At 43.7% G+C, this 13082-nt stretch overlaps 1 protein-coding gene across 2 annotated transcripts; it reads left to right on the top strand.

Annotated features, from left to right (window-relative positions):
- The first annotated feature begins 1596 nt into the window (after positions 1-1596).
- Positions 1597-13065, top strand: SKP1 (S-phase kinase associated protein 1). Of its 2 annotated transcripts, none has more exons than XM_054388908.1 (6): positions 1597-1696; positions 4400-4496; positions 6936-7009; positions 8233-8376; positions 9010-9150; positions 9873-13065. In XM_054388908.1, exons 2-6 carry the CDS (start codon positions 4400-4402, stop codon positions 9906-9908), a joined length of 492 nt encoding a protein of 163 aa, XP_054244883.1. In that variant the 5' UTR covers positions 1597-1696; the 3' UTR covers positions 9909-13065. The 2 variants fall into 2 exon arrangements, with proteins under 2 accessions (XP_054244883.1, XP_054244884.1); XM_054388909.1 differs by lacking the exon at positions 1597-1696 and adding an exon at positions 2121-2130.
- Positions 13066-13082: the final 17 nt, after the last annotated feature.

Genomic DNA, 13082 nt, shown 5'->3' with positions numbered 1-13082 from the left:
CCCAGGGAAAGCTGTGATTTGTGCTGTACTTGTGCTCTGCAGTGCACTCTGTTGCAGGTACTGTCCACACTGGAATGCTGTGAAAATATGCTCTGGTTCAAAAACATTTGTCAGCAAGATTGGAAGGAAAGCAGAGTCCTAACCATGGATTTTCACTGTATAAACGTCTAAACTAAAAACACTATGCTCAACAGCAAAGTGTGGAACAAATGCTGTGAGAGCACAACATACATCTCAGGCCTCACAGTCCTCTGAGGGACTCACTGCTCCACCTTTCTCACTCAGCAAGAACCTTCAGATTTCTCCTTTTCACAGAATCACAGAATGGTAGAGGTTGGAAGGGACCTCAGGAGATCAAGTCTCCTCCTGCCAAGGCAGTTCACCTAAAGAAGGTCACACAGAGCACATCAGGTGGGTTTGGACTCTCTCCAGAGGGGGAGACTCCACCTCTCTGGGCAGCCTGTTCCAGTGCTCCATCACCCTTCATTTCTTCTTTTGAAAAATTAACACCTGTTGCCCTCTAGCACATTCTGGACTTTTCAGATATTGCCTGTGCTGGGGTACACTGCTCAGGTGGGTGTTGTGCTATACCAGCAGTGCTTTGGCTGCATTTCAGTGGATCCCAGCTCCTTGCCTGCTCCTCCATCCTGGTGGCCGCTTGTGCAGCTGGAAGTGCTTTAAGGCATGGCTGCAGCCATGTACAGAGCTGCAGCTGCCTCAGTTCCTGCTGAGGTCCAGGGTAGGTGTACAGTGATTAATAGTTAGACCCAAATCTATTTCTAGCACCGTGAACTGTCCCGAGCTATTGCTCATGTTTCCACTGGAGAAGAGCAGCCCGTTGTTGCGACAATTTGAAGAGAAACCGTTTTTCAGCTGAAGTGCTGCCGAGTAGGCCCCTGCAGTTTCACTGCGTTTAGTTGCAAGATGCTCCCAGGAACAGAACCTGCCTTACGCCACTCCCTGCTTTCAGCTCATCTCGCGAAGAGCCAGTACCCCCCGGGCCTTGGCCTTTGTCCCCGTGAAACCTCGCTGGAAGGAAAACACCCAGCATGGACCTTCTGTGACCGGAGGGGTTCCTCCTCCCTATCACTGATTTTAAGCACGCACGACGACAGCCTTGCTCGCAGGCCGCTTGTTTCCCGACGAGGGCACCGGCCCAGACCCTGGCCACCACAGGCCTCACTGGCACCCCTCGCCGTGATTGCCAAAGGGATTCTCTCTCACAGGTAGCGGCCCCACGTCGCCCCCAATGCGCAGGCCACGCCTCCCTCCCCGCCCAGAACACCGGGTCTGAGCGGGGGCCGCGGGGGAGGGGCGCAACGGCCGTCGGCCTGCGCGACGCGCCCCCGCCCATTGTGTGGGCCCTGAAGTGGCAGCGCCGCTGCCTGAAAGACACAGGGGCCGCTGCGCTGCCCTCCCACCTCATTTTGGCTCCACGTCCTCTCTCCCTACGCCAGAATTGTGGGACAGTTCCGGCTGTCTCATCATCCCTGCGCTGTTCAGCGGTTGGATATCAGGCGTGGCGTTTCGCTCAGGCGTTCGCCGCGGGTAGCCCGGCGGCTGCGAGGCAGCAGGAGGCGGGTTCCTCCCCCCGCTCCCCTCCCCCGCCTTATAAGGCCTCCGCCGCAGTTGGGCCCCTAGCGCTGCCGCCGCCAGGTCTAGTCAGCATCGAGTCGGACGCCGCCGCCTCCTCACGGTGAGGCCTGCGAGTTTTGGGGGGAGGGAGCTAGCTAGCGACGGTAACCAGCAGGGCGGGCATAGTCGCTGGAGGCGGCGGGGCCTACTCGTTGTGGGAAGTGGGCCCGGCCTGGCGCAGGTGGAGGGTGGCCGTGGCGGCAGAGCGCCCGGGTAGGGGTCTGGGAGGGCCGCTGAGGTGGCAGGCCGAGGTCTGAGCCGTTCCTGGGTAATGTGGGGCTAAGACGCCCGTGGGTCCCTTTAAGGGAGGTGTGAGGATGGGGGAAGAGGCGGCTGGCGAGGTTTGGTAAATAAAGGAGTAGCCCTGCCCCCGCCCTGGGCCTTCCGATGCCCACGGAGCTGGGCCCTCCTTCACCTGGACGACTCTGAGGTTGCTGTGAGTCACCTTTGTAGTGAGGGGAGCTGTGAAGCGTCAGCGTAGGCAGAGGGTCTCAGGTATGATTTTAGTAAATAAAGGCAACATTACTCTTAGTGGCAGGGAGAGGTGGAGAGGTGGAGAGGGAAGGAGTGGGCACCCACCCGGAATAGCTTGGGGAGTATCGGAGTTGCAGTAGCACTGCTTTGGATGTCTGAGCTCTGCATCTGGGGCTTATACATGCAAACGGCCGTTGCAATTCAGGTTTGTCTTTTGACTAGCTCCCCAGCCTGTTGTGCAGTTGTTGAACTGAGCTTTTAGGACTGGTCTGCTTAGTCACCTGGCTGTATTGCTACCCAGGGCTTGTCTATTTCCTGAGCTGTATTACAATTTTGTTAAACATGCGTGGTTTTTTTTGTCCCCCCTCCCAGGAGATAGATCTTAGTGCTATAAAAATAACAGATCAGATTTTCATCCAAATGCCACTGTCAGTGATGAGGCAGTAGAGTAACTTCAATCTGCCAGTTTCGGGCTCTTAATGATGATGTAAAGGCCTTCATAAAAGCAGGTTTAGGTGCTACAAGGGTCTCAATGCACATGTTCTTGCAGAGGCTAGTCCTGTGAAGGGAGCATCGTCCTCATCTGGCTGGCTCTGTTGTGCAGCATTATGTAATCCTAGACATAGCACAGGAAGGCTGGCATCTGAAGCTGGGTTTGTTCATGAATGCCCTCAGACAATGACTGTAAGAACAGATGCATTCAATCTGAAATTTGTTCTTGGATAATGCCTTTTTTTTTTTCTTAACATGGTTCAAACTCCCAATTTAGAGCTGTGTTTCAATCCAAATTTCATTTTTGTGAATGTGAATATTTGTATCTTTGGAACCATCATGAGTGTGGCCCTCTAGCACACCCATCTTAATTAGAAGTAGCGCTCTCATATAGGGTTACATGACTGTGTAAACATTTAACTAGCTACTAGCTCTGCCAAATGGAAATTAAAGCAATGAGGACTTCAAGCTGGTGTGAGCTGCTTAGTAGCATGCTTTGGCTGGCCTCCATTGGACTAGGGCTGTTGTAGGACTGTCAGGCTCAGCCATACTGATGAGCTGCAGGAGGCATTCAGAGGGGGATAATGTGAGTTTGCTGAAAGTGCTTCAGCTGATTCAGTTTTGGTAGTTCAGCTTCGGGTGTAAGGAGCCAGTGGGTTTGGTTGGGAAAGAACGTTTGGAAATGAAATAATTCAAAATCCTTTCTTCCTAGAGCTTCTCTCTCTGTGCCTTGTAGGCTATATTTACAAATATATGCTTTAGAGGGCTAGAAGCAGGTAACCTGAAGGAAAAAAAACACAACTGTTGGCAGTGATCTGGTGCTAACAAGTATTTTGAGCGGTAAAGGAATTTGTAACACATCCTGCTGGTTTGAGAACCAGTTGATAACTGTGCACCCAGCCTGTTGTTTATTAGGTCTTTGAAGTGCAGCCACACTCAAACAGATTTTGTGTAGCTTAAAGCTGAGGTTATAACCCAGTAGCTGCTGTTTCAAGGACATGATTATTGGGGTTGAGTTAAGCATCTGGGAAAGTGTGTTGTTGTAAAGTTTGTTAATTTTTCAGCTAGAGAAATCTTTAAAGTCTACTGCTTTTGTTTATTCTGGGGTATATCACAGTATGTTTGAAAAAACCTTAAAATGCATAGTCATCTTTGCCTTTCCTAATGCTACCAAAGTGCTGACCTAACTTCCTACTTTGCAAGAGTGGTATTGAGTGCCGAAAGCCTTCCCTGTAGTAGTCTATTGCCTTTTAATCCCTTCAGAAAGCCAAACACTTTTCTGAAGGAAAGCCTGTGTTAATCTGTTCTGTTTGAGAGCAAGGGAGGCTGGATTAGACTGTCTAGAGGGTTCCTTCCAACCCCGATGTTGTGATTCTGTCCCAGAGGCTATGGTTTGAAAACTGTTTTTGAGCTCTGGCTTTGAGTAGTCAAAGTGGGCAGCAGTTATCTGGATTTAAGACGAGTCGTGCTCTGGAAGTGCCAAAAGAAAGTTCTAGTGTAGCACTGTGCGTAATAGCAGCACTGTTGATAAGTGTTTTGTATTTTATGCTTTCAAATAAAAGTTCTCTTAAATTTGTGTTAGTTCTCTTAAAAGGGTGTCAGTCCTTGTTTCTTAAGCAGGAGGATTAATGAATTGAGGCCTATGTTTCAAGCAGTGAATTATCTAAACACATTAAGTGGCACTGGACTATCTGCTGTTGGTAGGAAGCAATATAAGTAGTAAAGGTGCATCTTTGAGTCAGCTGAACTTGTAACATCTGCTGAACACTGTGTGGAAATAACTCTCCATTTCTTGTAGATGCCTTCAATTAAACTGCAGAGCTCAGACGGAGAAATCTTTGAAGTTGATGTTGAAATTGCAAAGCAGTCTGTAACCATCAAGACTATGCTGGAAGGTAAGAGTGTGGAGCCTTGAGGATTTCTAACTCATGCAGAAATAATGATGGGTTCAAGGAAGCCTCTTGAAGAGGAGTTGTGACCAAAGGAGACAGATGGATACAGTGCTGGAACAGGATTCCCAGGCCTGTGAAGCAGCTTGCTGTCTTGTGTCAGAGCAGCTGGAACAATTGCTGTAACTGAAATGGTGTTTGAGGTGGAGGTACTCTTGTAAAAAGCTTCAAGTTTGGTCCTTCTCTTAAAAGCGTTTACAGGGAGGCTACTAAAACCTAAGCACCCCTTGACTACAGCCTGCTTGAGTTTTGTAAAAGTTAAGCAAACAGAACATCTAATTATTAAAAATAAATTATTAAAAATGAAGTTTATCTTATCATACAAACCAGTTTGACAATGTAAGTATCTTTTGACTGGGATGGGGGATCACAAAGCAATGCAATGAAGAAAGAGCTCAAGTGGAACCTGTATTATGAGCTTATGGATGCAGATGGGATAAACAGTTCTGATCTCCTGCTGACATAAATTTGAAACAAAAGGCCTGGTGGTGGGGGAGGGGAAATCTGCCAGATGGCCAGGATACAGAACAAGCTGTGTCTAATCCCTCCCTCATTGTTTTCTGGTGTTTTTTCCAGTCCCTGGGTGTATTCATGAATTAATTTAGCGGGGAACAAACCTTTTCTGTTGATGTAGCTGAAGTTCTTGGGCATAAATCTTCATCTGGTCGTGACACATTGTACATCAGAACAATAAAAATAAGATTGAAGTACTCCAGCCATTGAACATTTTTCAGCCTCTTAAGATGCTGTTGGACATGGCTAGGAACACAAGCAGGAAGCAGCAATCTGTGGGAATACATTAAGGAGCACAATTCTCAGCTTTCTCATGCAGAAGCTGTGTCACTGACAGTGTTTAGAGACACAGGGGATTGATGAAGGGAAGTGACACGTGGTAAGTGTAAGGTAGGCACCATAAACTTGCCCCTTACTAATTTGGGTGAGAACAAGTCTCCCAGTACAGGTGAAATGCATTTGCAGTAGAGCTGGTGAAGCATCACTTAGTGTTTTGTGTTGAATGCTGCAGCTGAGACAGGAGGAGCTGAAAAGTGAGGGTTTTTTGAGCATCATGGGACCAGGAATGAAGTAGCAGTTTTCTGATAACAGATGAAATTGGTTTGGGGCTGTTTGGTACAAGCTGAGCAGAGCTGACTAAGCTTGAGATACTGCTGTAATTCTTTCCCTTTCTCAACAATTCTGGACTGGTCACTTCTTGCCCAGGTATCTGCCACCATGTTCAAAGTGTGCATTTCAGTTTCCATTAACTGCTGACACATGCAGAACCTTTTTATGTCAGTGCTTTAGTTTCTCAGTCTAGAGTTAGTTTATTCCAAACATAACACAGTGCTAATTAATATACCACTACTAAGAGAAGTTGACTTGCCTGACTAGAGAAGTGCATGCTATTGGAGTGGTGCACAGATGTGATCAGTGATGATGGTGTGACAGTCATCCGCTCTTAAAAACGAAGTTGCTTTGTGCGTTTGGCTCATCTGTGCACGTAGTGAGCGGAAGGTCTGTGTAGTTAATTGCTTAACTGACTACAGGATTTTAATCTTTGACAGATAGGGTGTCATCCAGCTGCTAGCAATTGTATAGTAAAAAGCGTAATCTCTCCTCAGAGTTGGCTAATGTGGCATTTATTCTGTCAAGTCCAAACTTTAATTGTTTCTACCAATTTTTACTGTGATTTCTTAATCATATCAAGGGGACAAAGTGAGAAATTTTATTCAAATCTCTGCTGAGCATGCTGACAAGCAAAGAGTCAGCAAGGATTATTGGAAGTGTGCTTTGTAAATGCTTTTTGATTGAAGGCTTTGTGCTGCTGACTCACCGTGTGAACTTCTTGAGCTGACAAGAGTCAGTACCAGTGCTTCAGAGGCCAGGTGACTGTCATCTCTAGGGCTACAGTACTTATTGCTCCTAGAGAGGACAAAACTTTGTCTCTACTTCCTACAGCAGATCTGAATTCTGATTTAATAAATGGAGCTCTCAGTTGGAATGCTTTGGTTTAACTTGTGAATTGAACTGCTGAAAGTGTAAAATGCATAACTATTTTCTCATCCTTCAACAATACCCTATCTTCAGGACACTGAATGAGCACATTCTACTCTGACAAGGAACTGGCCACTTAACCCAAGGGTGGCCACTCTCATTTGAGGAAGCCTCATTAACTACTTAGCCTTAACTTGATATAATCTAGTATGTATGATGCAGCCATGGCTCCACAAAACTAGCTTTCTAAACACCTCTGACTTCACCTCTTAGGTCCATTGCCACCAGTCTGTTTGGCCTCAGTGGTGTTAAAATAGTGGAGAACTGGTAAGAAGTCCAATTCAGAGTAAGTAGTTTTGTCTGCTGCTTGCTTAGTCATCTTTCTGTTTTTAGACTTGGGAATGGATGATGAAGGTGATGATGACCCAGTCCCTCTTCCAAATGTCAATGCAGCTATCTTAAAAAAGGTAAGATGCTGAAAGTGGTAGTGTGGTATGGTAGTAATGAAATGTGAAATTGAGGTTGGAGTTGGGTGTTACAAATGCCACTATTAAAAATAATTTTTTTGTGCTAGCTACAAGCATAGCCAGCTTGAGGTGTGGGGACACCTAGGGCATGAGAATGGGGGTGAGGCTGGCATGCAGATAATGGCAGAATACCTACAGGAGTGACCTGGAACAGCAGCGGGAGGCCAAGCAAGCTTCCTAAGGTGCTGGAGTGGTGCTGGACATGTGTGCATGCTAGTGTTTAATGGTGTTGAAGCACTGATTCTAACTGGATTCTGTGAACCAAGGTGACAGAGACTAAAACACTAGGATTAAGGGGAAGGCAGCGATGGGAGTAAGTGGCTGTGGTAGTGCCTGTGGCAGTGCCTGTGTGGCATTTAGTGTGTAAGAGATGCTGTGTGCCTTTAGTGGTGTTGAAGTCAGTATTGGACCATGACTATAGTTCAGTCAGCTGAGAGGAGCAGAAGTATGTTGTTGTTTTCTAAGATGTTTTCTGCTCTGAAGAGAAACAGAAGTGTTGTGCCAGAATAAGCACTGGACCATTTGGGGGTAAACACAGGGTTAGGAATAATAGCAAACATAATGAGAAATAACTAAAAACTACAAACCCAGGTCTGTTGGGTTGGCACAATGGAACAGGATTTTACTTGCAGTAGAGCCTTGCTCCTTGTAATTGTTTGTGTGACGAGACTGCATGTTCCCAAGCTAGTCTGCTCTTTTAGAGCAGACTTCTGCCAGGTGAACTTTGTACTGGGGTGAACATGTTCTGTTAATTACTTGCCTGTTAACCACTCTGCACTCTTCCCCTATGTGGTGGTATTCTGCTTAATAAAGATTTTCTGCAAACACTAAACACTGAAAAACGAGGTTTATGTTTTCTTTGAACAGTCCTATATGTTAGCACAGGGATTAAGAACTTCATAACCCCAGCAGCAGGCTTTTAAGGTCATAAGTGATAAGCAGCTACTGAACTATTTCATTACTATTTTACCTGGGCTGTTTTACCCCAGGATTGGGAATTGATTGGTCTGAAATGAAAAAATACTGGATATTGGAGCATGTTTGTAGAAGATTCTAATGTTAATCTAGAAAGAAAAGGGAAATTTCTTTTAAAATGAAGTTATAGTTGGGGCCCTAATGGGAGAATCATTTGGATATAAGTTTAATATCCAAACTGTAATTAGGTGATTCAGTGGTGCACCCATCACAAGGATGATCCACCTCCTCCTGAGGATGATGAGAACAAAGAGAAAAGAACAGATGACATTCCTGTGTGGGATCAGGAGTTTCTGAAAGTAGACCAAGGCACTCTTTTTGAACTTATCCTGGTAAGTATATTCAGGAAGCATAAAGGCTGTGATCTGCTAGGGGACTTGACCAAGCTTTGATGTTGCTTGAATTACTTCTTCATTGGGAAGGGGATGCATTGGGAGGGGAAAGTTGTGGCAGATTCTGGTGTAAATTGAGGGTGTCAGAATGCTTGTTAACAGCATGCGGGACATCAGACTGAATTTGCTCCTTTACCAATTAATGTGCCGCTCTGAATGCGGATTCCTACAGCTGCCTATATTCTTGTGGCTCCTGAGTCTTAGCTGAGGGCTTGCTACTATAAATGGAGTTCTGGAGATCTGCAGACAAATTAAAATCCAACTTTGATTTAAAATTTGCGAACCAGCCTTGGCTAGTTAATACTTCAGCACTGAAAATCTTGGATATCTGCAGGCTTCTGAAAGCCTTTTTTAAAAGAAGGAGCAGGGGAATGTTTATTTCATGACACAAGTGAATTTCCCTTGTTTGCTAAGCAGGTTTTAGGTACCATTACTTTGAGGTTCTAGCATGAAGCTTTTCAGGAGGTGATCTGTTTGCAGTGTTTGGTAATTTCAGTGTCAGCATAGCTCTGGTAATACATCTCAGAGGCAGAATATTGATACGGAGGCTTTACATTTGGAAACTTTCTACAGGCTGCAAATTACTTGGACATCAAAGGCTTGCTTGATGTCACATGCAAGACAGTTGCAAATATGATCAAGGGGAAAACTCCAGAAGAAATTCGCAAGACATTCAATATTAAGAACGACTTCACTGAGGAGGAAGAAGCACAGGTACTTGATCTGGGGTTAGCTACAGTTTAGCTGGGTTTTTTGTGATGAATGTTTCTGTGGTGCTTCATAGGTTAATGTGATATAACTCTCTTGTTCACAAATGTAAACTAATACATCATCTCCTTGTAACTGGGCTGCAACTGGTGCGAGGCCTTTTGGTGCCTGCGGTGCTTGCAGACCCTTGTTAACTGAAAAGGTCAACATTGATTTCCTAGCTCAAAGGTGCTGGGTAAAGGCTGTAGGATTGTTTGTGGCAGCCTTAGTTTGCTGGTTTGGAGCTGTGGTGGGAACACTGGTGTTTTGAAGGTGTATTGATGCATGTGGCTAGAGAGATAAGATGTTTAGATTTTTGTCTTTAATGAGCTAATTGATCTTTGAACAAACCAGCTGCAAAGTAGCAGAGCTGGGAAAGATCAGAGCAAGATACCCTGTTTAAATACAAAGGCAGGTTTTGGGTTTGCCTTTGGTACTATGACATGAAATGAGCAATTTAAGTTTTAAGTTAATGTATTTGCTTAGTGGGGAAAAAACCAGTTTCAGTCAAATTTAGGCATGAGAAATAAGCTTCTTGGGTTATTGGCTAAACAGGTCAGTTTTGGAGGCTGACTTTCTGATTACAAACTCTGCCTGAAAGATTAAAGCTGCTTCTGGGATGCTTATGGGAATTTACACCTCACTTTGGGAAGTTCACTGCAATATTAATACTTGAAATGTTCTTTCAGGTACGTAAAGAGAACCAATGGTGTGAAGAGAAGTGAAGTTTTGTGCCTGACACTTGAACACTGTAAGGATTGTTCCAAATACTAGTTGCACTGCTCTGTTCATAATTGTTAATATTAGACAAATGCAGCAGCAAATGAAGTTGGTGTTAGCAGGATATCGTTCCCTTTGCATGTGTAGTGATTTTTAGTACAAACTTAAATCCTCTTGAGTTTTTTTTCTAGTGTATTTGGATGTCTTGTCTTTACTCTGCAGTGAATAAAACTGAACCAAGTGTGGATTCTATATAGAAAATAGCACTTAAGGTTATCATTTTCATTACACTTTGAAACTGTTCAAGTCCAGTTGCAGCGCTAAGGATTGATTCCATTGTAAATAAAACCACATTACTTCTTCCTCAATTACAAAACTCTTGTATTTACAGGGTATTGATTAGCTGCAGAAAGGAAAATTAGAATGTGTCTTGGGGAGCTAGGTAAAGTAAAAAATATTACTTACTTCTTCCAAAGGCATTGTGAGGAAAAATAGTGTCCCTTAAGATAACTTCCCAGATGGTTCTTCTCCTGCATTTAAACAAAACAAGAAGAAAACAAAGGAAAAAGTATTTGACCACTTGTCTTCTTAGTCTTGCCTTAGACTAGTGAAAGGTGTGATCTAGAACTCAGCAAGCTCCTGACAGTTCAATTTGAATACTTCAACCATGTCTTGAAGACCTGCCTCTAGCTGGTAGCAGATAAAGTGTGTTGCTTTCTGCACAGAATGGGTGTGTTTATACCTGTTACTAGGAAATGTGGAACCCAGATTTGACCAAAAATGACTGTCATTACCAAAGTTAGTGTAGTGACCTGGGCATGCCATTAGTGGTTTTTAGGCAATCTCAAACAACCTTTGTGATGTAGCTCTTTAAAACATGGTTCAGTGTGTCCACAAGAAATCTTAATGCCTCTGTGTGTGATACTTCAGCTTAGACTTAATTATTGCATACAAACTTAATGCAATACCAAGCTTAAGTTCTTTGGACAAAGCCACTTGCAACTAATTAAAAAGTAACTGGGTTTCTGATTTTTTTTTTTTAAAGTTTTTATTTTACAGTTCCCTTATAGGGAGTAGGGGATGGTTTTGTGGTAGATCCTTGAGGTGTGCTCTTAGCTTGTATTGCATTCCATTCTCTGTATAAACCTTAGAGTAGAATGACCCTGAATAAACATACTTATCTCACTTTAAATAGCAGCGTTTCACTTCTGAATTAATAAAGGGCTTTTAAACTTTGGTTTGCAAATGGTTCTAGTTATTTGAAACTAGACAATCTTCCTGTCACCGAAGTGTACAAATAGCCTTGAGGCAGTGGTTAATTGAGATAAAACCAGATGTTTAGATTTTGATTGACTAATGCAAGCCTTGGGCAACTTCTCAAAAGAAACTGGAAGCTAAAGGAGGGGTCCAGATAATTTTTCATGTGTTACCAGCCTTTAGGTAGCATTTGTCACTTTAGACCTATGCTCTGGATGGGGCTGCTGACATCTTATTCAGGGTGGGTGCTGGTGTGCATATTATGTGGACATATTATAGATAGAAATAAATACTTCAGTGCTGGAGCTGGGCATGCTGAAATCTTTCCAGCCTCTTGTACTGTGAATATGACATCTCAGTTTAAAACTGCAACTAGACAAGAATCTTCTGATGGCACTTCTGTAGCTGTATTTGTAGTTTGTAGCTTAACCTGGATTCTTACATGAAATAATCCCATTTGCACTTAGTGCTCCAGAATGCACCAGCTCATCCTTGGAGTGCTGTTTCTGTGTAGAAACCTATGCTGTATCTGTACAGTGGTGGAAGCTCATATAAATTCCTTTATGTGCTTGTCAGCAGCCACTGTCTCACAGGGTGTATCACTATGCTGGCATGAGGAAGAGATGCAGTTGTGTAGTTTTGTCTTCCTCATTACCTTGTTTTGTTTGCCATGCCTGCCTAAAGCACCCCTGTGACCCTGTGCTAAGAGTTGTTACAACAGCTTGCCTAGAACATAACCTTGAGTGGTGAAATACTTTAGTGGTGGAGCTTCTGCTGAAGCTCTCAGCTGTTGATACTGGTCTAAGTGTGGAGGTACAGCACAGAAGCGTGCAGGAAGGGCTAGTCTGGGTGCTGAAAGTATTACAGCTTTGACAGACGTAGCATCCTTGGTGCTCCTGGTAGTTAGGATTCCATGCAACTCATTTTCTCTAATTGAAATTCTCTTCTAGTGCTGTCTTGGGTTTCATCCAGCCTCAAATTCTGTAGCTGCCTGACATGTCAGTGTGAGAAAACACCTTTTTTTGGTCTCTGGAGCTATACCCTCTCAGTTCTAGTCATAGTAGTGCTTGGCTGCTCTTTATGAAGGTGATTGAGAAAATTTGGTTTACTGCAGGCTGCTGTATGGACTCTCTTCAGCTTTAGTTGCCTGCTGCTGACATAGAGTCCAGTCTGGGTACTCTGAACTTCTTGGAAGGGGAGACAGTCTCATTTTCAACTGTTAATGTTGAAAATGTTGAAACATTATGTTAAAACAAATTGTTATGTTTCTGTTCAAATTGTACAGTGCTGCTTTATTACCTTTTTTTTTTTTTTGAAGTCATGGCATGGTCAGGGATAGCTTTTGGCTAAAGTGGAGGGGGAAAGAGCGAAGGAAAGGTGTCAGGTGGAATTGTAGAAGTTGTTTTCTCTTAGTCTTGGTTTCCTATTTCAATCTTACCTGTCGAAGACTAAAACCTATTTATACATAGAAATCCCCAAGGACCAAAAAAACCCCAGGAATCCTTGAATTTGTGAAAGTCATTTGAGAGTTTGATAGGATTATAATTTCCCAGTGGCCTATTTTGAAGAGCCAGTCTGGCAATTACTTTATTTATAAAGCTATAAACATGTTTTGAACATAAAAGCCAAAAAAACCCCAAAACAAACCACAAACCAAACTCAATGAAGTAAAAAAATTACAACAAATGATGGAATATCATTGGACATACGATAGTACAGCTGCAAAACATTTATCCCTGCTACATCCATACAGTGGTTTTACTTGGTTTAATGAAGTGGTACTTCCATGGCTTCTACATTCAAGCTGATTTCAGGTATTCAAATGCTGATTTCAGGAAGAGTTGCAATTGCTGTGAAAGAAACTTAACAAAAATAAAAATAATCCTTGTTGTGATTAAAAACTTGAGGGCAAAGTTTTCCTT

The sequence above is a fragment of the Indicator indicator genome, chromosome 18 (genome assembly GCF_027791375.1).
Source record: "Indicator indicator isolate 239-I01 chromosome 18, UM_Iind_1.1, whole genome shotgun sequence".
Taxonomy (NCBI): domain Eukaryota; kingdom Metazoa; phylum Chordata; class Aves; order Piciformes; family Indicatoridae; genus Indicator; species Indicator indicator.
Note: the sequence above shows the minus strand (reverse complement) of the source record. Positions and strands in the feature narration are given on the sequence as shown.

Bases quoted from the DNA above. Each gene is read 5' to 3' on its own strand.
- SKP1 (XM_054388908.1), top strand. From the start codon at position 4,400: ATGCCTTCAATTAAACTGCAGAGCTCAGACGGAGAAATCTTTGAAGTT. The intron at 8,377-9,009 runs GTAAGTATATTC...AACTTTCTACAG, and splicing joins CTCTTTTTGAACTTATCCTG to GCTGCAAATTACTTGGACAT. The intron at 9,151-9,872 runs GTACTTGATCTG...ATGTTCTTTCAG, and splicing joins CTGAGGAGGAAGAAGCACAG to GTACGTAAAGAGAACCAATG.